The sequence below is a fragment of the Cricetulus griseus genome, chromosome 8 (assembly GCF_003668045.3).
Source record: "Cricetulus griseus strain 17A/GY chromosome 8, alternate assembly CriGri-PICRH-1.0, whole genome shotgun sequence".
Classification (NCBI taxonomy): domain Eukaryota; kingdom Metazoa; phylum Chordata; class Mammalia; order Rodentia; family Cricetidae; genus Cricetulus; species Cricetulus griseus.
In genome coordinates this window covers 87026956-87054142 of record NC_048601.1, presented here as the reverse complement: position 1 = coordinate 87054142, position 27187 = coordinate 87026956, and the positions used below count along the sequence as shown (strand labels likewise).

General features: G+C 43.4%; 1 protein-coding gene across 7 annotated transcripts; it reads left to right on the top strand.

Annotated features, from left to right (window-relative positions):
- On the top strand, window positions 1-26907 carry Chn2 (chimerin 2). Of its 7 annotated transcripts, none has more exons than XM_035448766.1 (7): window positions 1-111; window positions 14577-14661; window positions 18518-18691; window positions 20850-20927; window positions 22306-22443; window positions 24615-24720; window positions 26736-26907. In XM_035448766.1, the coding sequence occupies exons 1-7, from the start codon at window positions 1-3 to the stop codon at window positions 26905-26907; spliced, it is 864 nt and encodes a 287-aa protein (XP_035304657.1). The 7 variants fall into 7 exon arrangements, with proteins under 7 accessions (XP_035304657.1, XP_035304656.1, XP_035304661.1 ...); XM_035448765.1 differs by having other exon boundaries at window positions 1-246; XM_035448770.1 differs by lacking the exon at window positions 22306-22443.
- The last annotated feature ends 280 nt before the right edge of the window (window positions 26908-27187 follow it).

Here is a 27187-nt window from a genome sequence, read left to right as displayed (position 1 = left end):
ATGTTCTCTCAGGAACTGTGGCTGGAAAATGAGAGAAAATGTGCTGTGGTTCGGAAGTCCAAGCCTGGCAGGAAACGCCAAGAGCTGCTGGCCATTGCGTTTGGGGTGAAGGTGGGACTCAAAGGTGGCTTTCTTTGGTCTCCTCTCAAGCTCTTTGCTTGTTCACAGATCTCCTCACTCGTCCGAAGAGCGGCCCTCACACACAACGACAACCACTTCAACTATGAGAAGACACACAACTTCAAGGTGAGTGTCCACATCCTTTCTGCTGCCCTGGGGAGAGGCTCCTTGATGACTTCCACCTGGTCTCTAGTCAGAAAGGCAAGAGGCAGCAAATTCTTTGTTTTTCACATAACCCTGCTGCTGCCGTGTGTCAAACTGGAAGCCAGAGAAAGCTGGCTCGGCACTACTGCTCTTAATACATACACGTGTATGGAAATAGTTCTGGGAGCCAGGCCCACTTCCTCTGCATCTTTCCATGCCGGGTGAAAGGGTAGCAGAAGATTCCCGGTTGGTGGCATTTAGAAGTGTTCTGCACAAACCTAGCAGTACTTTTCCACCCAGAAGAAGGGCTGCTGCTGTCTGTGTGAGTGCAAACAGTTGTCCACTTCATGTTCGCTGTTTTGTCTTTTGTTTTCGGTGACTCTAAGAAGCCTGTTTCACACAGACAGCTGCAGATGTCATGGGGAGAGAACCCATTCACTGGCTTGTGTGGGTGCTTTGGGTTCAGGGACACCTTACAGCCTGGCCAAGCTTGCCCCTGTTCTCCAGTCTAAACAGAAAGATAGGGGACCTGATAGGAGTGTAAGTGGTTTTTCCCATGGATGGGAGCTGCTGCCAGAAAATGAAGGCCTGTTTCTTTTGCCCTGCTATGTGGTCCAATAAGTGTTCAAAGGGAAAACTGATGACAAATTCCCCAGCATGAGAAGCTGCCGGGGGTGGGGAGAAGGATGTTGCCACGTTAGAGATCCACCTAAGTGAATGATATGGGAGGTGATATGTGAAGCCAGGAGGTTTCAGATGCAGGATTTGGAAAGAAAAGAACAGGTAGGGAGTTACTGTGGCTTGCCCTCCTCTGTTGAATTCTGTTTTCCTTCTGGGGCCTCTGGCCGTGGAAATAAGATTGAGCAACAGGAACAAGGAAACCATCCCTGCTGCTGCTCGTGAAGGGTCAGCCCTTCCTAAGGATATAAGTGCACCTGTTAAATTGGCATTTGTGTTAGCCTGGTCTGTCTCTGCACTTCTACTTCAGAAAATCATACAGCTCAGGCCTTTGCCTGCTATCCTTGACCAGAGAAATGGAATCCTTCAACCCTATGGTTTTAATGATGGGTGCAGAGGTGTGCTGTTTGGGGTCTCTTCCATGATAAGACTTTTGTCTTCCTCCCATCACTGAATAATGACAGGTCTGGAGCATGAAAAGTCCACTTTTATTTTCTGGTTTTCTGTTTTAACCCCTGTGACCTGTTCTTTCCTTAAGAAAGTATTTTTCTGACTTTTGACAGAAACCCCTGGTTTGAGCATCCTGTGGAAGCATTGCCAGCCATGACAGGATAAGTCTTGCTGGATTTGCAGATCCCTTTCCTTCCTCTCCAAAATTCCAATGATTGTGCTCTGAAGGTGCAGTTTGATTGCATTAGTGAAATAGCTGCTCAGTGGATATACCCCATGAGTTCAAAACATACATGTACTCAGGTGATGGGCACTTTCCAAACCAGTGCCAGTCTGTTTTAACCTACCTCTCCGAAGGGGAAATGTTAAGACACTTTGAAAAAGAATAGTTGAATCTTACTCCCTAATTTTGTTCCCAAGATATATTGGTAGAAGAACAAAGCATTTAGTGTACCATGGAGAGAGGGTGGGAAAAAAAACAAAACAAAACAAAACAAAAAAGCATATATATGTTGTTCCAGGTGGATCCATGAGACAGACAGGAACACACCCCTTTTGTGGCTTACACAGACATCTTTGAAACCTAAGAGCCCTGCAGCAGTTAACTGTGGCTTTCAGTGGTATTGTCCCTGCCTTTGTTCTTTAGAATAAGTGGCTGGGGATGGAGGAGGCATTCACTGTGCTGTTACTCATTCCTTCCACCCTAGGTCCTTTACCCTCAAGTGACTACAAACAGAAACTTAACATGATCTTTTGGGAAAATATTCTAAAAACATGTCATTGCTGCAAATATATCCATGGGTTTTTAGGAATAAGTCACTAACTAAAGAAAGCAGGCGTTTGCCAAGGGCCCCACTAGCTACTTGTAATTTGTGTTTTAGACCTTAATTTTACATCACCTTTTTATTTATGTTTACTTCTAATGGGATGTATTCTGGGACTTTCCTAATTTATTATTGGAAGATATTGTGTACATAGCATGGAGTTAGTGTTGAATAACAAGAATGCATAGTCATGGTTTTTGTGCTTATCAGCAAATAGCTTTTTCTTTGCTATCTGAACTCTTACCTGAGATAGGAATCTGCCAGCAGAGCCTGATACCTCACTCCTCAGGTCTGTTTGGGCGGGGGGAATTAAGGAAACCTCTTCCATGCTATACTCAGGAACTTCTACATGGGGTATGAACAGAAGCTCTCAACACCACACGACACTGGGAATGTGTCCTCCTCATACCCTCCAGAGAACAGAGCATACCTGGTACCTGCTTTTCAAACAACACTGCCTGGAAATAAAAGAAAAATATCCAACAACCAGTGCAAAAGCTTTGGGAGTTACGCCTCACTTCGTGCCATACTCGAGTACTTTTCAAACTTCTGTGCTACTGCTGTATTGGTTCACTCAAAGCTGGGTTCCCTAGGGCTCCTTGCACTTACTACACTCGGTGACAATGGTGAAATTAAGACTCCAATAGAAATTAAAATTGTCTATGGAGGAACAGAAAGAGCTTCCACTCTGTTGTCTGGCTGTCAGAAGAAGCTCTCTTTCTGTAGGTGGAACAGTCTCTTCAGTACATTTGTGGCTCACCTCTAAAACTCTCCAGGTGAGCAAACCCCAAGCCCCAGCAACCTGAATCAGTGTCCTTCCGTGCCATCAGCACATGGCAAGGCAGCTACAGATAAGCATCGTGACCACTCTGGGATCTCTGGAAATGAGCTGAGCTCTCTTAGCATCAGTTGCCTTGCCTATAAAATGGGACCTTTGCAGGGTTTAATGTTGACATGCTGACCAGCAGGTCTGTTATTGTTATGCCCAATGCTTTCTTTGCTCTGGGCTAATTAAACTTGCAAAAGAGATGTGTGTTAATGATATGTCACTTCTCTGTCCCCTGGGTAAGAATTTATTTGATGTACACTTTGACTATTACTGTAATTACTCACCCTTTTGTGCCTCTCACTCCCCTCTGTCTTTGTATTTGTTTTTCTCTATGACATATATTTTTTTTTTGCTTTATGTCCTCACTTCTGTAGGCTCTTCTTTCTTTCCACAATTGTTTTCTTCCTCCCTTGCTGAATATGTATAACAAAATGAAATGAAGTCTGATGATACTATTTCTTTAAATGTGTTCTACCATGTACTGAATGTCCTTCATTTGTTTAAAAAGTAAATGAAGGATTACAATTTTTAGGCCTGGATCATGTGTATTTTCCCCAGTTTTCAAGAACTTTGTTATTATCTATGAGGCCTCCACTAAGTTCCTGCCTCTGTCATAACAAATAAACACAAACTTGCTAACTTAAAACAACCAAAATTGACTGGGCGATGGTGGTGCTTGCCTTTAATCCCAGCACATAGAAGCAGGCAGATCTCTGTGAGTTCAAGGCCAGCTCTGGTCTACAGAGCTAGTTTCAGGACAGCTAGCGCTGTTACACAGAGGAAACCCTGTCTCAAAAAAAGAAAATAAGTTTTAGATGTCAGAGTCTATACCCAAACTGTGGGCATTGGCTCCTTCTGGAGATGCCCCATGCCCTCGCCTACCTATCCATGTGGCTGGCAATCCTTGGGGTTCCCTTGGCTTATATTCCTGCTCCATCTTCATTTCACCATCTTCTGTGTCATTATAGATTTCTTTAAGGTCACCAGTCATTGGGTGTTGGGATCATACTAGTCCAGGATAACCTCTTTCTAATTATATTTCCCAAGACTTCATTTCCTAAAGGCCACATGCTCAGTGACCAAGGTCTAGACTCTGTCATACCTTAAGACATAATGTAGTCCATTCCAAGGACTTCATTGATATTTCCTGAGGATGAGGTACATCTTTTCCTCCACACATGAGTTCAAGCCTGCTATTTTATTAGAGGCTTTCAGTCCGCCGGATGAAATCTTTAGATGGTAACCAATGCCTACTAAGTGTCATCCCCTGGTGTGGGAACCACTGCTAGGGTTCATGATTATTCATTCAACATCTTTAAGGTTTACATTGATTTATTTTTCCTATTGGTGCTTCATTGGTCTGACAGAAAATGAAGAAATTCCTTGGACTCTTTATTAAATATTACTTTGTGAATAAAAGATACAGTAAGGATCTTAAAGCCATTGGATGACCTTCCACTTGGAGTGTTGCATCAGAAGTGTCTATTTGCTGTGGTTTGTTCCTGTGGAGGATGTAAAAGTTACCAGTAAGGATCTGGCATGGCTATTAGTTAAGATGTGTGGTTAGGCAGTTCTAGCTGCACAATAGGTGTGGCCTGGTGCAAAATAAAAATGTGAGCTGCCATGTTAAAATAGTAGGCAAGACAGGACAGCAGAGCCATTAGCCAAGATGGCCTATGACCTCTGTGCCATTTCAGGGCCTGGACTGCCCCTTAGCAAAGTTGGGAGGAAGTGTGTTCCTCTCTAGCACACCCCACCCATGTTGTTTCTCTTGCCTCAGTGCTCCTGTCTGCATTACCCAACTGATTCCTCTACTGAGACATGCCGTCATTATTCAGTAGACCCAGGCTCCTCCTCCACTTCATTCTTCCAGGGTTTCTTTCTGCTGCTAGGATACATGTTCTACTTTGTTTGAAAAAAAATCATCTGGTTTCTGATAAACCTACATGGGAAGTTACTCACGGTCCTATGTTAGGTGTCTGTGGTTAACCAAGACTTACTGTTGCTGCACAGTGAGGACCTGCATTCATTAGCTTTCTATCACTATGACAAAATGCCTGAGATAACCCCAATGAAATAGGAAAAGCTGGTTTTTCTGCTCAGTGCATGGTTTCTTGCCTCTGTCATTTCTGGGGTATGTGGTGAGACAGAACATCATGAATCACAGTGCAAGTTAGAGCAAAGCTGCTCACCTCGTAGCAGCCAGGAAGCAAACAGAGAAGCAGAAAAGTATTGCATCCCAGTATCTCCCCAAGGACACACTCTCCAACACTCTTAACTTCCTCCAACAAAGAAAACATCTACCTTCTAAAGTCACTACCACCACCCAGTATCACCATAGCTGAGGACCAAGCCTTCAACACATGAGTTTCAGGGGGAACTTGAAATATCCAAACAGTGACAGTATGTGCTTAATATAAAAAGAATTTGTTTGTGACAGTAATGACTTAATTAATCCAGTTGTCCTGGTCTAAATGGACCTAGCTGCATGCAATCTTCACCTAAAGCAGTGGTTCTCAACCTCCAGGTAGACTGACCCTTTCACAGAGGTTGCCTACGACAATTGGAAAACTGATATTTACATTCTGATTCACAACAGTAGCAAGATTACAGTTATGAAGTAGCAATAAAAGTAATTTTATGATCGAGGGTCACCACAACATGAGGAGCTTTGTTAAAGGGTTGCAGTATTAGGAAGGTAAAGAACCACTGTGTTCACAGCAGGAATTAAGGGCCTCATGGAATTGATGTCTAAACTTTGTGCCAGGGCAGACTTGAAGCGTGTCTCCTACCTAGCTAGTCTTTATGTGTGTGCCATTGTGCCTTTGTCACTGTCACTGCAAATCCCTAGCAGACCAGCAGAGCCTACGATGGAGACTGGACTCTGATGCAACCCCCAGAAGGATGTCCACACCAGCACATGGCTCAGCCACACAGCTTCACAGTGTCAGTTACTGGCTACAGAGTCTGACCCCTATCAAGTGCTTATTTGTTCTTAATTTTTTATGGGCTTTGTCTGGATCTAAATAACACAAAATTCTAAAGGACTATTCTAAATGACTAAATGCCCGATTCTGACACTTTCCACCAGAGAAATAGCCTTTTGTGTTTTGTGTGGGACAAGAGAGTGAGCACCAGTGGTCTCAATTCATACTAGGGGACCCCTGAAACTTTCCAGAAAAGAGGGTTTCTCAGTCATTTATGCCTTTACTCCACAACACAGACTGCAGGCTGCTTGTGTACCAGGTGCCAGAAAGTGCTGAGGGAGAAATGGCTGCACTCTTCTGCCAAGGGCTTCGAAGCCAGGACACTTTTGACCACAGAGGGGATATTTGGCAATGTCTAGGTTTGTGCTTTTTCTATTTTTTTTTTAATTTTTAAGACAGGGTTTCTCTGTGTAGCCCTAGCTGTCCTGAAACTCACTTTGTAGACCATGCTGACCTTGAACTCACAGAGATCCACCTGAGTGCTGGGATCAAAGGCATGTGTCACCATCACCTGGCTGGATATGTGTTTGTCATCACACCAAATGTACCAATGACATCCAGAGGGGCCAGGGAGTACATGGCCAGGACAACCCCAGAGTAGTGTTACTCAGCTGTCAGTCCACAGCACTGAGAAGGAAAGACCATGCTCCAGGGAATAACCAGGAGTATGGGGAGTGGGGAGGCTCAAGCAAGAACCAGGTCTGACCCTGCTTAACAACTGAGATTAAGTGGAGTCCAGCATTTTCAGGATGGTATGGCCTTAGACCTCAGGAGGAGGTAAATATGAACCAGAGGAGAAACTGGCATAAGAATATCTCAGTTCAAGGAGAAGGTCTGAGAAAGGCTTCATGGCCAGTGATAGTGCAGGAAGACAGCCCCCTCTTTTACACAGTATAGTTCCACTCCCAAATGTGCAGCTGTTGGCACCTGCTCTTGCATCTTGACCAGCTGCTGGGATGTCACCTTCATTCCTGTCTCTGACTCAGTGTATCCAGCATAAATTACTTAACCTTTGCTAAGGGAGGGTCTGAGGGCTTCCCTCAGCCAGGAAACCCCAAATCTTCAGTCTCTCAGACCCCCCATTGGGATGACACGCATGAAGTTCACCATTTGTCAAATTCAGCTTTGTCAACAAGGCCAGGTCTCTGAGCTTCTTGCCAGCTCGACCTTGGGGCCACATCTCTAATCACATTTTAAATACCCAGGCAGCTATTGAAGATGACTCTGGGGGTCCTGGGTGCCTCCATTAGAACCCATCTTAGCAATGGACTCTCTCACAGAGTCTGCACAGTGGGCCTCTGCAGGAACAGAAAGTGTCTGTTACAGATGACCTCTCTATCTGCTTACATCTGAGAAGGTTCACTTCGGGGTCAGAATTTGATCTGCTCCTGCAGGAAGGGAAAGCCCAGAGTTTAATCTAATTTCTCACGTGAGTTCATTGTCACGTGATTGTGGGAAACAGTAAATTAGAGGAACAAGCCTCTGTAGAAACCTGGAGGCCTTGACTGTGCTACCAGCCTTCTGGGCAACTAAGGCTACTTTGCCTCCCCTCCCACAATGAACTCTGGACCTCCGAAACGCAGGCACTTGAATCTCGAAGGGTCTTTTGACAACTCCAAGCCACTCTTTTATACACATTAAACAGTCTAAAAAGTAGCTTTAGCCCTGTAGTCCTTTTCCAAGTAAAAAGAAAGAATGAAGTTCCTGTTTTTAATATGAATAATAGAACTGATAAGCTGGGGCAAAAGGTTTTGTTCCGTGTCAGTAAGTCTTAATCAAGGCTGCTTGGTCCCCCTACCAGGAAGAACTTGGCAGTTTCTGGAGACATTTATAGCCCATCCCTTATGGCCTCTGGTATGTAGACAGCCAGGGATTCTGGGGAAGAAAGAGAGAGAGAGAGAGAGAGAGAGAGAGAGAGAGAGAGAGAGAGAGAGAGGAAGAAAGAGAAGAAAGAAAGAAAAAGAAAGAAAGAGAAGAAAGAAAAGAAGGAAGATCTCCCTATAGTGCCCAAGACAGCCACCTACCTCCACAACCACGAATTTTCTAGCCCAAAAATGTTAACATGGATAAGGTTGAGGAACCCTGATATGAACTGATAAGAAAAAGTAAAACTTCCTGACCACAGCACATCTTAAGTAGCATTTGCTTACAGCCAGAGTCTGGGCAAGTTGATTGTATGCTCCGGTGGTGTCTGCACTGACCCATCAAAACATTTGCTCTGAAACCACTTCCAGATTCAGCAAATATGAGACAATAACATCCTTTTCATCTCCAGAGAGCCGAGGGGGATGTCTGCTGGCTGCCTGTGACTTTCTTGACAGTTCTTCTTCCTGGTGTTATTATTACATGCCCATCTCTGGACCATTTGTCCAACACCTTATCACTTATAATACCATCTTGTTGTTTGCTGTGGCTTTTGAATTCCAGGGGGACCATGCCAGTGTAATAGTCTTGGACAAACACTCTTCCTGTCTGGAGAATTTCTTCCTGTCTGGGGTATTTTAGTTACTGCCCTCGAGTTTGCAAAATGTTCTTTCTCTTAAAGAAAAAAAAAACATTTTGAAAATCAATAAGTTTGAGATTAGGAAGGGGCTGATTAGTGATTTTTTTAAGATATGGGGATGTTCACAGAGAGGGCAGATGGCAGACATCAACCCCAAACAGTGTGGCTCAGAGCACACACACCCAAGCATTCCCTGGAGTCCCTTCTCTCCTCAGGTTCCAAAAGAAAACTGAATAACACACCAGCCACAAAAATAAACAGTGGCCCATCCTCAAGAGGAAATTGGGCAGTGGGCCTAAAATAATGTTTGTCTAACTAACTCACATTCCCCCTCCTTCGTATTTTGTTTTACCAGTGTGGGGCTAAGCAGGAACATGGAGAGTCACTTGTTCCTTGTGGGGGTCTCCCTGCATTTGCTGTTAGGAAAGGACATGGGCTAAATGCGGGCAGGGCTGATAAGCACCAAACACAGTTTTGATGGGCTGGATGACTCTGGAGACTGCTGGCAGAAGTGAAGCTCAGACCTGTGCGATGAGCAGCCCCTCATTTCTGGAAGTGGTTGATAGTTAGACCCCTATCCCTGTGTAGTAACACAGAAACTGCTTTCCTAACTACTGAACCTTGAGACTTGAGTTTTGCCCCTTGAGGTTCCTTGAAACACTAGGTTTGCTCCAGGTAGCTTGTTTCATCCCTCGCCTTTCAACACCCCAGCCCACCTTCCTAGGCCGCCATCGCGCTGTCTCACGCTATAGTTAGCAGTCAGCTCTTGTAAATGCGCTGTGTGTTTGGGGGGGGGGGGGTGTTCTTTGATTTGTACAAAGTCCCTTTCCAATGGAGTCTATTAACATCTATTTATCTATATGTGTCTCAATGTATTTAATAAATACATTGAACTCATTATAATGGTACAATTGTCAACTTTTCCTTATAATTTTCAATGTTTATTTTAGCTTTTTGAAATTGGGTTGTCATATACATGTAAGCTCAAAGTAGCTATATTTTTCTGGTAAAATGACCTAATGTTAGACCTTTTTATCACTAAACATGCAAATAGGTGCATCTGGCTTATTGGGTTCCCTGGGCTAGCTACCACTTTCCAGGTGCATCTTTTTGGCTCCAGTATTTCTCTGGCATTGTATTTTGAGTATGTTTCTTATAAATATTTGCTAAATACCATCTGCAAATCTGTTTTTCCTCTTTGTATGTCATTAGAGAATTATAAATATTTTACATATATGCACTGGCTTTATTGCTTTTTCTTACTTTCTATTGGCTTGATCGAATCTGTGTGTCATTTTCCCCTGTTGCTATTTTTCTTAATTTATGGACTCTATGCATTGGTTTCCTATGTACTCAAAGAAAATCACTGTGTCTCTAATTACCTAAAACATTCCTCACTTATAAAGAATTCTTCTTACATGTCCTAAAATGTAAGGACCGTGGAATGAGTCAACTTTTACCCACATCCAGTCCTTTTTTCATTTCTGGCCCTGCTCCTGAATCACTGGAATTAGATCTTCTAGTGTTGATGTTTTTTGCAGACAGAACTGAGGGGCGTGGTCGATGTTCTTTTTCTCACTCACCACTGCATCCTGGCTGGTACTCCTTTTGCTGATTCCTGCCACTCATAAAGCAAAGCTTTTATTTCTTTGCATGAGTTTCAAAAGTGCTTATTGTCCATCAGAAAATACCATTATTTTACCCTTCTATAATTGTGTATGAAAGTTAGGCTCACAATGTGATGGAGCTATTCTATGATCTATAACCTCATTTTTGCTGGAAAAAAAAAAGTCTGTCTTCAACTTAATTGTTATCCTTTTCCAGGCAAGTGGTTTTGCTTCTGTTATGTCTTCAGGGACTGGGTTTGAACAGCATTACCACAATCTGTGTTGAGATAGATTGTTTTTATTTACTTTGTTTGAAAGTCATTTCGCTTTTCTTAATCTGATGTTCCTGTGCCTTTTACTAATTCTGGAAAATATTAAATATTCTTTTCCTTCAGTATTGCATCCATCCCTTTCCAATACTCCACCGCTTATCAGCTCCTCAGGGTCATCGTGCCTTTTTGTCTATTTGCCTTTTCTGCATCTACAGTGTCTTATTATATCAATCCTATTGACAGTTCAACATACCCCAGTGTCTCCCACCTTTTCAAATCCCTGTCTCTTGAGCCCACAACTCCCTTGTCCTGTCTTCTTTCCCTGAGTGGCAGCATAGCCAAGCTTCTTCCTGTAGTACTGGGGACCAAAGCTAAGGTTTCAAGCTTGCAAAGCAAACATCTGCCACTGAGCTGCATCCAGAGGCCTCCTTCCCTTTACATATTTTCGTTCTTGCCGTACTTTTGCTTTTATTATAATTTTCTTTATTCTTGACATTTGCATATGTAAAAATGAAATATCATATAAACCCCTTACTGAGGAGTTATTGTCAGTTGATGACTGTCGGGAGTGAGAAGACCATTGTTTTTTGAGGGCGTGGGCACTGGTAGGTTTCCCATGATCCAGCAGGATGACCTGAGCACATATAGATAGAACTGATTGAATGTAGTGAGTTGCCTTTTGCTTCTTGGGTCAGTCTTGCTGTTGCCAGTGGGGCCTTAAATTTTCAGTCCTCCTTCCTTAGCTTTCCTGGACCACCAAGCCTGGCTAGCCAAGCTGCTTCATAGATTTTCTACATTTTTCTCTAGTTCATTATTCCCCACTTATTCTTCAGTTCAGATTGCACCCTTAAATCTGGGTTCAGTCTACAAAGAGACTGTATCTGGCAAGGTTTCCAGTGACTTCCCTGTACCCAACTCAACATCTAGTACCTCCCTAATAGGATCTTTTACCAGCATCCAACATGGCCACCCACCCCTTCCCTAAAGCAATCTTCACCTGTTGTCCTTAGAAATGCTTTACTCTCTTGGTCTCCTTTAAGTAGTGGAGAACGGAGGACCAGACATGTGTTCCTCTATTTGCTTTCTCCTCCCTATCCCTGATACTTTTTAATCCATTTGCCCAATTTAAAACAGCATCTTTTTTTTTTTTCAGGGATGGCCACATATAACCCCACTCCTCCTCCAAGCCATCAAATTCATGCGACTTCTTGCTTTAACTAGCACTTTGGCATGACAGCATTGTCTTCAGCCTGCCCAAAGCCAAGTCCTAGTCTTCTCCCCACTGGAAGATCTGCCTCCCTCCCCCATCAAACCTTCCCCCTGGTTCCCCAGGGGAAACAAGGGATCACTCCTAACGCTCCCCAGGTTCTGTCTTTCATGTGCATTCTACTGTGAGGCTGTACAAATTTCATCTTCAAAATATGCAGCGGGCCTCCCCATCTCTCCGACCAGCACTCTGCTTTTAGCCTCCGTCATTCCTCAGCGAGACTACTGTTAGACCCCCGAAAACTCAAGTATCCGGGGTCCCAGGCCACGACTGGGGACACCCCAATCACCAGGCGGATTTGAGAGCTTGATGCAAACTGCACGAGGCTTTATTGTAATTTAACGAGCTAACCCCATGTTAGCTCGGGTCTTTCACCCACCCGCCATGGCAGATGGCTAGAAAAGACGGCTCCTAGGGGCTCCCGAGAGATCTTATAGGACAGCGTAAGGGGAGTGTCTAGGGATACGCAGAGGCTCACTATTGGTGTGCCTCCAGGCTTGGAGGGCTTGCCCTGTGTTGATTGGTCAACTGGTTGTTATGGCCCATAGGCCCTCCCAGGGTGGTTGCTATGCTCTCTACGTCATTGCTGTGCGCTTGTCCATAAAGCACACCCAGGGTCGTAAAGCATAGCGCCACCAGCTAACTTCTGATTGGTTCCTTGTCACGAGGCAGGCATCTGACTTTCTAGTGTCTAGGACAAGGTCATAGAAGCACGTGTTCGGCCGTTATGGCTGCCAAAAGGGAAGCTGGTCCCTTCACTACTATGTATGCAGTTTCCAAACCTGTCCCACTATTGACACCCTCTCACCCAAGCTCAACACAGGTTCAGAGTAGTCTTTTGAAAGAATCACTTTTCTGCTTCAAATCCTCCTGGAATGCCTTGTTGAGCCTCCTCCAGATCTGCATCACAAAGAAAGTCGGAGACATCCCCAGGGCCTTTCCCTTTTCTACCCTCCCCTTCATCTCTCATTCCTCTCCTCTTTCTCTCTGTTCTAGCCACATCAGCCTTGAGTTTCCTAGTCCCACCAAGATCTTTTGTTCCTACAAAATCTTCATAATTCCTCTTGTCCAGAATGTTCCCCACCCACTCCTCTACTGAACCAGCCATGAGTTCCTTCCAGGATCGTCCAGGAAAGTGCCCATCCCCCATTCTCCCTATAGTAGCAATCCCACCTTATTCTGTAGCTCTTTTCATACTAGTTTTGTTTAACTTACATATTCTTTTTCCTTATAGTACAGTTTCAACTGTATATTAATAATCAACTTTTCTGCCAAAATTAACTGGCACCTTTAGCACTTTTCTGGCAAAACATTAATCGTTGTTAAATTCAGAACATGTTCGACTCTTCGTGGCTCATTTTCCCCAAGAGTTCTTTTAGTGGGCCTAGAAATGAATCATGGCATTTGGAAAATGCAAATGCCTTGTGGATTCTCTCCATTCCTACAAGGAGTGCTTTGTCATGGGTTGGGATCACACCCAAATGGAACACTTCTCCATTCAAGTAAAAACAATTTTTGAGACTGTTATCACCATTTTTCAAAACAGAAACAATGTACTGGGCAACTTAATGAGCTAAAACACCCGAAAGGCAATTATAACTTAGATTTTCTGCATAGCGCCGTGGTCATAAGGTGCTCCTTTAGATTCATTGCTGTGCTTTCTTCTACTGTTGTCGTTCACACTTGAGTCCCACTGGGAGGCTGATGTGGCTTGCCACTCTGAAGACACAGTGCCATCTTCTGTAGATGTGCAAAGGAATTGGATGGGCTGCTCCTTCTTCAGGAGACCAGGTCTGCTGCTTCTCCTTAGGGGAGCGCTCACCTTCCAAACTGTGACAGAGTTTGTTATTTGGATTTGTTAGCTAAGAATGGCATTTTTAAAGAGAAGTATTACATTGGTCCCCTATCTTGTTAAAAATATTATTGTCTGATTTATCTTAGTAATTAAGGTTTAGGAAGTTTTGAAAGGACTTTGTAAAAGCCCAGAAGCATGTCTTTCACATGGGTTCATGATGTCAGTACGCTTGCCTGTGGGGTTTTCAGCTCATCTTGGCCAGGTTTGATAGCAAGGACTCCCCTACTTTTGCTTTTTGAACTTCCTCGCTGCTAGAGAAGTTTTGCTTTACACTGTGTTAAGTTGTGCTGTGCTGTGCTCTTCTGGGCTGTGTTATGTTATGTTATGTTATGTTGATTCATGGATTAATATGTGCCCCTGCACTTGAATAACCTGAGCTAAAACCATTCTTACTTTGTAGCATTTGGAATATTTAACAGCTGGTTGAAATACTGAACAGTAAGACCAGCCTTCCAACTTACTCAGCCATTGCAGGGCTGGCTGAATATAGCCCCGTCCCTGGGAAAGCCATTCCGTGGGCCCTGAAGCCTGCATTTTGCACCAACTCCTTTACTTTTTTTAAATGCCTTTTTCTGGAAGTGTCTCAAGGCTTTGAAACCTTTTAATTATCCCATAACCATGGCTTATTTATATCTGGCTGGAAATTCTACACCTGGATGGAGCAACTTAAGAGGACACAGTAATTGAGTTCTTCTACCCAAAACAACTTGCTGAGCTAAACGCAGGCTGGAGCGATCTGGCTGCCCCTCAGGCTATCTTGGGTTTGCACTCACCGAGCCTTGTTTGGGCTGTGATAGTCTCATTCCCTCTCTGGATATTTCTGTAGTCCCACTCTTTCCCCACATTCTGCTCATGCCGGGGTATGCTGGATCCACAGAGAATTTCTAAGATCAAAGCCTGTCTGTTTCTTCCAGACCAGTACTCAGCTCTGCCTCACTGGCCAGAAGAGGGACAGAGTGTTGCTGCTGAGGCTTTTCTTTGCTTTATGGTTGATGCCATTAGCTGACTGAACCTTCTGTGCTCTTCTGTTTGGCTCACAGGTGCACACATTCCGAGGCCCACACTGGTGTGAGTACTGTGCCAACTTCATGTGGGGGCTCATCGCCCAAGGCGTCCGGTGTTCAGGTAGACACAAAACTTTGTCCTCTCTTTGTTACATAAAGTGCCACCTTGTTGAGTGGGAAGCAACCTTCAGACCTGGGGACTGCTGAGATGAGCTCAGAAATCTGGCTTTCTTAAGGGCTCCAAGGCACCCCCACCTCCTCTGCTTGTTGGGAAGACTATTCTAAGTGTTTACAAGAACTGAAACAGAACCTATATTCACACAAGAATGAAAAGCACCAAAGAAGTACACTTCCTTAAAAGGCACCTGCCTCCCCAAATTGGCAGTATCACTTAAAAGAAAATGGTTTAAGTAGATTGTAATGGAACTGCATAGATGTCTAAAATGCTATTTTATTATATATCTTTCCTATATATTATGTATCTTTTCCATCCCATTTTATTATAGCAGACGGGACATAAAACAACACTGGTGAGTGCTATGAGTATTTGCCACAAACTCAAGGCTAAACATCATCACGCCCTGCACCCTCATTAACAAAGCCAAAGGAAGACATGGTTATCTCCTACTAAATGAAAAAGGAGGAGTCTTAGAGGTGATGGCTAATTACCAGATGCTAAGTGATGAAACATTAATTTAAAAGTAGCAGGAGTCCAGAACTCCCATTTGACTTCTTTGCCACCAGATCGAAATTACAACCATTAAATAAAGTTTTTAACTTTAAAAATAATTTAAATAATGTTTTTTTTCTTCATCCTTTGAGAATTTCATACAGTGTATTTTGATCAAATGTATCTTGATTTTACACACTTCAAAGTAGTTCGAATCCTGGGGTGTTTTCCATCTACTGCAAATATCATGGAACATATCTTCCTTAAGGGACACTGAACAAAATGCAAAGGGTTGCCAAATCAGCACGTTAGTGGGCTTCCTCATTCACCCTGCCATGCTTTTCCTGGCACACACTGGTGCTGAGAGCAGGAACAGCTGCGTCTGGTGTTGACAGGAATACCACAGATTCTGTGGCTGCTTGCCTCCTTCCTAAGACATGACAATAGAATCAGCTGATGGCTCCCACCACCTAGGAGGTCCTCCTTCCCACACACTCGGTACCCATTTCATCCATGGGATCACCTAACCTCCACCTTCCTTTCTATGTGGAAGGGGCTCTCTTAGCCCCTATTCTATAGGCATGGTCACGCCCATGTCAGTGCCCTAATTCCAGCTTCCCATCCTGGGTCCTGAGGCAGGCAGCAAACCCAGTTCAGAAACAGCCTCGCCAGAGTGTTTTAGTATGCTGCTAAACACAGAACACAGCTTGGGAGGCCTCACACAGCATCCCATCCCACAACTCAACCCCTGAGTGTAGTGGTCTACCACCTGAATTACTCTGTGCTCGTTAGTTAGGGCTGTCCAGATTATACCTACCAAAAATATCTCTTGTCACAGACATCCAGTTTCAGCAGGAAATTGGTCCAAAATGAATATTATGGAAACAGGACTCTGGGCTCCAGTTAGCTGTAATCAGCAACTCTCTCTAGGACTGAAGGGTTCTGAGATTTTTTTTAATTGTTTGTTTCTGTTACTATTTTGTTTTAAAGGAAACATAATGTAAGGTTATATTGTAAGTTGTCTCCAGTAGTTACTTTCTGATCTAATATCGCCCCCCCCCAAAAGCAGGAAGATTAGAAACTGGCCATTGATAGTCAAAGGACTCAGCTCTCCATAATGTAGATATTTTTCCCAATGGTCCAGATTTTATTTTGGCACCGTTCTATTTGCTACAAAACATCCTAGTTTTAATAGGATCAGTGGTCTATATAAACTAAATGTCTTCAAGTTTGTAGGAAAATTAAGCACAGAATTACAGTGTAATCCTAAACTTTAAAGGCAGTGTCTGCATCAGACACTTGCAGGCCCATTCATCATGGTTGGAAGATTAATAGAACCCAGCCCCACTGATGGACGAACAGATAAGCTGTGGTAGACACACAATGGAATGGATGTTCATCACTCTTATAAAAGAGAAGAAGCCCAAGCAAAGTGCAAAGGAATGCAGCTGTTAGAATCTAGGTAGGACCCACTGGCTGTCACTGCCAGTGAGTCCAGGGTTTTTTTTTTGTTTGTTTGTTTGTTTTTGTTTTGTTTGTGTGTGTGTGTGTGTGTGTGGTTACTATTTGATAGGCATCAGTTGTAGTGCTACAGGAATGCACAGGCTTTCATAGCAGGTGGTGGCAGTAGCCATACGACAATGCTTTTATTTAATGCCACTTAACTCTGCACTTTAAAATGCAGAAGCAGCTGGATCTCTGTGAGATAGAGGCCAGCTTGGCCTATATAGCAAGTTTCAGGCCAGCCAGTGATATACAGTGAAACCCTGTCTCCAATAAATAAGTAAATTAAATTGAATAATTATTAAATTATTTAAAATTAAAGTTTAATTTAAAAATTAAATGTAAAATTATTATGATTTAATGGTTAAAATACTAAGTATATCTTATGTCTGTTTTGGTACAATTTAACAAAAATTGATTATAAATGAAATTTGTAAGATGCAGTAAAATTCACTAAGGAAAGAACAGCTGGACTGGCCTCTGTGTCTTCTCTCCCTGTACCTGCTTTGTTTTATTTAACTTAGCACTGGCACACCACTAGATTGGAAACACTGTGTATCTATTTGACCTTCATGATCACCTGGTGCTGGAGTAATCCCCACTTTATAAACCAGGATCCCAGGAAGAAAACCGGTTCTGGTTAGCTCAGCCCAAATGTAAATTTATAGCCGCTGAGTAGCTCCATCAAAATGAAACTGAATTGTACTTGGCGTTAGTTGAGTTTCACATGCTACTTAAGCTAAGACGGTTAGAACTTTCAATTTGAAAGGGAAAGCAGAGTACTGAGCCCGGAAATATTACCCAGGACTCACCATTGGTGGCTGGACAGAAGTCACCACATGTCAGACTTTTGCTGTGGTGAACACTGTCTTTATAAGCCACTGACCACAATATTCTTTATTGTGCATGTACCTTATATGTGTAGAAATATTATTTTTATACCTAGGAAAAACAATATTAGAAGACTTTGTAACTGCAGAGTGCATTTACAGTGAGCAACTTTGTCATTAAACTTTCATTTCCCAGAATGCAAACTGTCTCATAATTGTGGAGAAAGTTTGTTGGTGGATGCCAACTGCTAACAAGGCTTTTAATTTGTGCGTTGAACTTAAAAGCACCTTTTCAGCCTTGGCTCTGGATACAAGCTTTATAAATAATTGCTATAATTATCACGTTACAAGGCATTGTCGTCAATATCTGCTCTCCGATACTGTACCCGAGTAGGGCTAAACGTCACTTCCACTAAGACACAGTACAGTAAGTAGAAGAGGTGGCCCCCTCCAACTTCCAGTGAGAAGGATTAGAAACTACAGGCTGGTCTCCAGGAAATGCAGAGTGAATACAAGTCAGGAGCTCTGCAAATCAAAGACCAGACAGTCTTGCGGACAGAGTAACAGTATATCCCACAATGGAGCTTTGGGGACTTAAGGGCACAGGCTAGATTGAGCTCCAATGCCCTTAAAGAGCCAAGACTAACTCTGAGAATCTATGCCCCAAAGCTCACTGTGGACTCCCAGGAACCCCAGTCTAGAGAGAAAAGACCTACTAGCACCCTAACCATCTCAGCAAGGTGTTCTGTTCGAAAACAGAGACAGTCAGAAGGACGGTTCAGTCATATAAAACTTCAAGGTTAAGATGAAGCTCATGCTCATCTTGTGGGAAGTTCCAGCTCTTGATGGGATAGACATTCCAGGGAAGTCCATCAAATCCTTGGCTACTGTAATACATATTTTGGCAGCATATGATTTGTTGTGGAGTTTGACAAAAGGACCTAGCAAGGCTAATGTGGCTTCTTTGTTCACAGATTGTGGATTAAATGTGCACAAACAGTGTTCCAAGCATGTCCCCAATGATTGCCAGCCTGATCTCAAGAGGATCAAGAAAGTGTACTGTTGTGACCTCACCACGCTTGTAAAAGCTCACAATACTCAGAGACCCATGGTGGTAGACATATGTATTCGGGAAATTGAAGCAAGAGGTTTGGAAAATCTCTCTACCATTACATTATTATATTATATTAATTATGTTTACTGTATTATGTTGATTTTAATTTTTATTTTCATTGAGGAATCCGACTCACTTTACTATCTGTTATGACAATGACTTGCACAAATACAAAAACATGCATACAGCTAAATATACTATAGCCAACCCGTAACATCAATTTCCGTTCCTATGTAAGGCATGTCTACGTTCTGCAAATGTTTCCTGAGCATTTAAATACAGGCTAGACATTGATGATACGAAAGTCTCTGTTCTCAACCTCAGGGTGGTAGATTGAATAATCAGAGGGACAAATAAACACATGACTACTCCCAAAGCTCCACAGGTCACAGAGAATGATGTCTTTGTCCTCTTTGAGTACTTTAAACAAGGGACTTGTTCCCTTTCTGAATACACTTCGTCTTCTGTAAATTGAGTGAAATCAGTTGTACCCCCCCAAAGTTGGTGCTGAGCATCAAAACAGTCTATGCATATGAGGGACCTGTTCAGTGCTCAACATGCAGAGAACATCTTGGGCTGGTCCCTTCCACTCCTCCTGCGTGGTCAGCTGTGTTAGTTACTTCTTTCATTGCTGTAACAAAATGCCAGACAGTAGCAACTGGAAAAAGGAAGCATTTATTTTGGCTCACGGTTTGAGAGTATAGTTCATCATAGGAAGGCGTGGCAGAAGAAAGGTGGGGTAGCTGGTCACATTGTGTCTACAATAAACAAAACAAAGAGGTCACTACAGTGGATGCTGTTTTGAAACCAAGTGTTCCATTAGAATAGGAAGATAAGAAAACAAGCATTGAAGGATGGAAGGCAGCCTCCACTGCTCCTCCAACTCCAGCCCATCTCTCAGGATTGCCTGCAGTGTTCAGCCTCTGAGGGGGTCTCCCTGGATGTCCTCTTCTCTCTATAAGCAGTGGAGGACTGCGTGTCCTCCACTGTGTCGCCTATAAACAGCTGTGACATCCCTCTCTGGCAATGCATGCCCCACGCTTGCCGGGGTGAGCTTGCTACCTGGGATAGGGTGGCACCCTGGTTTTGTCTTGTGAGTCACTTCCAGCTAATCAAGAGCATCAGTTTCAACAGTGGGTACTGAACATGGAGATGAGAATAACTGAGATGAAATGGTAGACGTGGGGCTAAGCAAGGGTGCCTGCTATCTAACAGCAGAGCTAGGATTGAGCATGCCTGCCAGAGAGAGGAGAGTCTCTCGAGATTAAGCATGTCTGCCGTGGTCTCAGGAAAAGAGCAGAGGCACCTACCCCTTGTATTCAGTAGAGGTCCTCATATATGGCAGATAATACATATGCCATAAAAGTAAAAATTAAAAACCAGGAATATATGTTAGTTAACAAGAGTTAGAACACACAGTTTACACATTTTTGCAGTATCTCAGTTTTGACACCAGTTCAATTTTTACGTGTGGAACCCAATCCTCTAATCTTTCTGCTATTTTGATCTTATATGTCGCCCACTGGATATAGGAGAGCAAGCTAGGTTTCAGCATGTGCCCAACACATCAGTATACTCAAGAGGGCAGAAACATACTCTCTTTCTTACAGTGGTTAGGTTTTCATACTATTAAATAGAACTTAACCACATCTATTTGTATGATTAGCTATCTGAAGGTAGAATAATTAAATCAGACATACTTAGTAAGTTAGCATGCTGTTTTATTTATGATTAAACATAGAAGGCTATAACATTTAGATTTCTCCAACAACTTCAGGATAATATGTATTGCACACACTAGAGGGTGGCTATGTACAATATACTACATGGCTGAATAAGATGCCAGGGAGAAAGTCAAGCTCTGCCTGCATTGGTGAAATAGGTGTGCAGAAGTCTGATGAACAAAAGTAGTTGGGGAGAGTCTTAGATCTCAGCTCACTTTGCAGCTAGGCAGGAGGAAGACCTAGTCTCCACTGAGAAGCCCATCTCCAAAAAGCAGATGGAGACAGGAGCTTATAGAAAATGTCCCGATTCTTAGAAACATAGCAGGATGCATAGATCAGATGGCTAACCAAATCTGCTCAGTTCCTGACAGCATTCGGTGCAGGTAGAAAATTAGAGTGTCTTTTTTAGATGCCATGGGACACCAAAATTAAAGTCCTCCCCCTTTCCTGCTTTCCCCTGTCCTGCAGGATTGAAGTCAGAAGGGATTTACAGAGTCTCTGGGTTCACAGAACACATTGAAGATGTCAAGATGGCCTTTGACAGAGGTGAGTGTAAACTGTAATGCTGCCTGACTCATCCGGCACCCTCTGTGATAAAATGAGAGCTCACCTAGAGTGGAAGTGGGGTCTGGGAGAAGTGTTGATTAGACAAGGAAGAGGGTAGGAAAGATTTGAATGGGAACCCTGTCCACACACCATCAGGGAATGCTGTCTGCATCTCATTTCAGGGTCTCACTGATAGCTTTTCTCTCAAGGTTCCAGAGAAGGGAGCTGGGGATGAAAGTATGGGTTCAGGAGATAAGTCCCTTGTTCTTTAGGGACATGCACTGTCCAGGAGCCTTGTCCCTTAACATCATATTGTTCGATTAGCCTGTCAGATCTGCTATGCATTTGCTGTCTTGATTTGTGCTTTTAACTGTTTGATTGCTTCTTTAAAAACTTAGAACCAATTTTGTAAGGCATTTGTGCTTTTAATTCTCCATATAAAATATGCTATGATTGAACAATAGTTACCCAAAAATATCTCATGACCTGTGTTGGGTGAAATGGATTTATACTAATAGTAAAATTTTAAAATAGAAAACATGACTTAAGAGCCAGAAAGATGGCTCAGAGAGTGAGTACTTGCCACCAAGCATTACTGCCAATGTTCCACCCCGTAAACCCACATGGTAGAGGAAATAACAAGCTCATACAAGTTGTTCTCTGACTGCCATTTGTGTGCCACGGCACACATACCACATACCTACTACACACAGACACAAACTTACACATACATATGGACACACACACACAAATGCCTTGAGACTGATCCTAACAATTAACAAGAAATATAATTCTACCTGTGCTGTGAGTAGGGAGGGTCAAAGGCAAAGAAGCTTCAGCGAGACTGAAAAAAGACCTCGGAAACCAAAGGTATCCAAGATTGATTGATTGATTATGTGTATGTATGTATGTATGTATGTATGTATGTATGTATGTATGTATGTATGATCTTCTAGTTCAAAGTCAAAGAACACTGGCAGACAACATAGAGATTAAAAAATATGACCTGACCACAGAGTCATGGGTTTCATTATGACATTTTCATACATGTGTATCATCATATGTCAGTTCATATCAGATTGTTGCTCCATCATGAAGCAGTGTCTCCAATAGGAATTACTGTAATAAATTTCTGTTGGTTGATGGCAGGGGATGGAACTCAGAGAAGTTCTTCTAATCCACCCTGCTGTATTCATGTCTGTCCTCATTTTTCATAGCTATGCCTCTCTCATTGAGATCCTTTCTGTTGCACTAGGCTCCTAACATTCTTAGGAGTTCTGAGACTGGGGCTTGCCAGGACACATTCTCCTTTTCCTGTGCCTGCTTTGATTAGTGAATTAAGATCTAATTGAGACTTGGACCATTCCCTGTTTTTCAGATGGTGAAAAGGCCGATATCTCTGCTAACATCTACCCAGACATAAACATCATCACCGGAGCCCTGAAATTGTACTTCAGAGACTTACCCATCCCTGTCATCACATATGACACCTATTCCAAATTTATAGAGGCAGCAAGTAAGTACAGAGAACTACAGGCCTCTTACTCTCAGGAAAATTAAAGCTCAGAACTCTTCCAAGATTCTCATGAGCCTTATCAAGTGGGGTCCACAAAGTTCAGCAACTAGAAATCCGGAAGCACTCACCAGATGCCCCATGTCCTTACTCGTTCAGCTCTACAGGCAGAAGCTGAGAGCCAGACAGCTCTGCCTCTCATCACTGTTCCCTGCCTGTATCCTGGACACAAGCACAGGGAGACCAATTCTGGCATTTTCTGAAAAAAAATATTATATATATATATATATATATATATATATATATATATATATATATATATATATCAGTGTTCTCTGAAGAGAGACATATAGACTGTTTATATCCATTATGCAGAATCACATTGTGAATCAACTAAAGCCACATCCAAGCTTTGCCCGCTCATGTTCAAGGTTAATAAAAGTAGCCAGGTGTAGAGCTGCATAATCCTAGTACTTGGGAGGCAGAGTCAGAAGGTTCTGGAGATCAGTGTACACGGGACCATCAGTCAGCAGGTCCTCATCCAGTGTTGACCAATTGGTCCCACTGCTCTTGAAAGAGGGTGAGTAAGGGGTAGAGCAAGAGAAGGGGCCACACTTTGCCTGGTAACGGGTAGTAAGAAAGCAGGAGTAATTCAGATGCTGAGGTGCGTGGGGGAGAAACTGAGCCTTCTCTAAGGAACTTCTTTTGGCATTGTGGGACATTACGTATCTTTAAAGGTTTAAGTATATATGTTTAAGTATATATGCCTGATAGGAGGAAGCAAGGGCCTATTGGGATCTGTCCTAGTTAGGGTTTCTATTGCTGTGAAGAGACACCATAGTCACAGCAACTCTTATTAAGGAAAAACATTTCATTGGGGTGGCTTGCTTTCGTTTCAGAGGTTCAGTCCATTATCATCATGGCAGGAGCATGGTGGCATGCAGGCAGACGGTAGCTGAGAGTCCTACATCTTGCAGGCAACAGGAAGTCTACTGGCAAACTCGGCAGTATCCTGAGCGTAGGAAACCTCAAAGCCCGCCTCCACAGTGACACACTTCCTCCATTAAGGCCAACCCCATTCCAACTTAGCCATACCTCCTAATAATACCACTTCCTATGAGATTATGGGGTCTACCTCTATGCCTGACCACCCTTGATCTTCCCAGGGCAGGAAGGCATTAGGGCACCCCACTGAAAGTACACAGAGAAGTTCTTGGAATGGTGTGGATTCTAGAAGCCGTGACTGGAGATGCCCAAGGAAGGTAGCACTATCCCTTTAAAGGCACCTTTGTCCACTCGAGTGAGGAAGGCTAACAACTTTTCCATTGCCAAGTGTGGCTGTCAGCGTGAGATGCAGCCTGGGCTCCCTCTGGAACACCACTTCTGTGTGCTGACCCTGGGGAAATACTCTCATGAGACTATACCTCAATGACTCAAACCACTACATGACCCATGCACAATGTGCTTTCCAGATGCATCATGGTCCTGCCCCCTAGCAAGGCCATTCCTTCCTGGGTTCTGGTGGTCCGAGGTAGAGAAGGTTCTAGCGGTGGAGTATTTATTTCCCAGGAGGGATAGCAGGAGGGCTTTTCTTGAGTGCCTGCCAATACCTATCAGTGACCCAAAGTCCACACACTCTTCCTCCCATTGTTAATGTGCCTAGTATCTGCTTCCTAACCTGGGTTGCACATGAGGTTAACCCTTGCAATGCCTTTGTGAACATGCTGTTATTGGTTGACCCAGCTGCCAATGTCCTCGAATTGAAAAATGTACTTGATATAGAGGCCTGAGAAGGAAAGAAGCATTATACAACTTCAAGGGCACACTACCACACGATACAGAGGAAATTAGAGCTTTGACGGATTTAACAAATTCAGGCCTCCAAGGGGCAACACAAACTGTGTATATACCACCAGATTAAGAATTCTATAGGACTCTTGCTCCATGGATAGTGAGCACAGAGCCACCTCCTTCACAGATGTTCATTTAAATAACCTGTGCTCAACCTCAGCTCTTTCTGGGATGAGACAGGACACAAGGAGGCTGAGTGGAAGGTTAGATGAGACTATGAATTTGTTAGCTGACCCATTTGCAACGAAGACAAAGAAAGCAGGCTTCTTGTCACCCCTCTGCACTGTTGGTGTCTAATGCTGTTGATTGTGTGTTCTTCATAGAAATCTCCAATGCGGATGAGAGGCTGGAAGCCGTCCATGAGGTCCTGATGCTGCTGCCTCCTGCCCACTATGAGACCCTGCGATACCTGATGATCCACCTCAAAAAGTAAGCCAACACCTCCATACCTGACCACCCCTAATCTTCCCAGGGCAGGAAGGCATTAGGGCATCCCACTGAAAATACACAGAGCAGCTCTTGGTATGGTATGGATTCTAGAAGCCATGACTGGAGATGCCCAAATAAGGCAGCACTGTCCATTTAAAGGTACCTCCGTCCACTCGAGAGAGGAAGGCTAACGACTTTTCTCATTGCCAAGTCTGGCTGTCAGCATGAGATGCAGCCTGGGCTCCCTCCTGACCATCACTTCTGTGTACATAGTCCCAGGAGACTATGCCTCAGTGATGCTAGTTTCTTAATCACAGCTGATTTTTCAGCTCCAGGTGATCAGTATCAACTATCCCCCAAAAGCAAAGGTTTCACTTTGTAGTGAAAGTCTTCACTATATAGTGCTGGTCTCTTCTTAATCAAGCTGATTCTTCAGCCCCAGCTGACCAGAACTGCAGTTCAAACTGCTACATGAACAGCCCTGAGGCAGTTTTGCTTCCTTCTGAAACACCACAAGCCAGGCCTCCATCACCTGCATTGACCCAGCATTCTTGTCTTCCGAGATCACACAGAACACCCCCTTAAGCTTTGAGCACTAATGGCTTTTCCAGCCCAAAGTTCCAAACACTCCACAATCCTCAGGAAAACAACATGGCCAGGTAGGTCCATTATGACAACCATCCTGTCTCAGGTTCTCATTTCTGTGTTAGTTAGGTTTCTATTTGCTGTGATAAAGGCCATGACCAAAAGCAACTAGGGGAGAAAAGGGTTTATGTGGCTTATATTTCCATGTCATAGTCCATTGTTGAGGGAAATCAGGACAGGAACTCGGGCAGGAATCTGGGAGCAGGAACTGAAACAGAGGCCATAGAGGAACTCTGCTTACTAGTTTGTTCTGTATGACGTCCTCATGCTATTTACCTGTACAACCCAGGACCACCTGCCCAGGGATGGTACCACCCACAGTGGATTGGCCCTCCCATGTCAATTATCAATCAAGAAATTGCCTCATCGGCCAAAATGATAGAGACCTTTTATCAATTGAGGTCCCTTTTCCCAGGGTGAAGAATGACCTTTCTCCTGCTTGTTTTTTTTATTTATTTTGTTTTTTGTTTTTGTTTTCTTTAATCTCTGCAGCATGAAAATGATTCAAACTGAGGTGACCAAAAATAACACTAAAGTGGCTAATTTGAATCTGCTCCAAGGGAACAGAAAATGAGGGATTGTTTCTCTGCAAAACCTAAATATGTTTTCGATCCAGTATGTCCTGTTTTGTAGAACTTACTGCTTTTTATCTATAGTAAGCACTCTTAAAAAACTAAATTCCTGAAGGCAAGAATCTGGAAAATCACCATTCATTCCACAAAGAAACCAGGGAAGCAACTGTAGGACTTTAAGGATTTCCTCCTTAAAGCCTCTTTGGCTCTTCTCTGGACCCTGGTCCAACAATAATGACTGCTCTGTACCTCCTCCTTTGGGAACTGGGCATAATAAACAATTGCCCTCCAGTCTGGCCACATTCCAGCCATTCTCCTGCCCTGTGACAATAGCCAGGGTCTTCCTAAACACACAGCAGCCTGTTCTACAAATAGTCTTTTGCCTGTGGTACCAATCCACACCCAGCCCCCTCTCCAGCATGCAGACCGTAGGAAGTGGTGACAAAAACCAGACTTCATATGAGGCCCATGAGAGTACCACGGGCCAGTTAGTGACCTTCTGCCCTGTCAAACTGGTATCACCTACATACAGTTGCACATTTCTTCAAGGAGGACAGATTCCCAATCCTTAAACTGTGTTCACAGTAGACTCTAGTAAATCGTTTAATTCTGTTGGCTGAAGGCAGTATTAATAACTTAAAAAGGAAAACAAATCAGAAAATCACCTGTCAAAAGATATCCTCCTGCCATTCTTGGTCTCTACTTTTGCAAACTCCTGATGGTCTCAGACCCAAGGTGCGTGGATAGTATGTTAGTCCTTCTGTAAATCTGCCCGAGCTTTCTCTGCTTGCCTTGCAGGGTTACCATGAATGAAAAGGACAATTTAATGAACGCAGAAAATCTGGGAATTGTGTTCGGACCTACCCTGATGAGACCCCCCGAGGACAGCACTCTCACCACCCTCCATGACATGCGGTACCAAAAGCTGATCGTGCAGATTTTAATAGAAAACGAAGACGTTTTGTTCTAATCCATCAGGGAAATGAGCCAGTAGTGCTAATGGAATAAAAGCATTTCTTACACTTGGTTTGTTTTTTCAAACAAGTGGCAGAATTTGGTGGACCACAGTGGACTACAGAGTTGGGGACTGTGTCTCCCTCCTCCACGTGAGAGCAAGGGTGAGGGTAGGAAACCCCTTACCTCGGGTCTTTTGCCGTGCCTCGTATGTATGTCTGTTTTGCTGAAAGAGTAATTAAAAAATCTTTCTTTAACTTATTAAAAAAAATGTAGACCTTTAAGCTTCAGTCTTA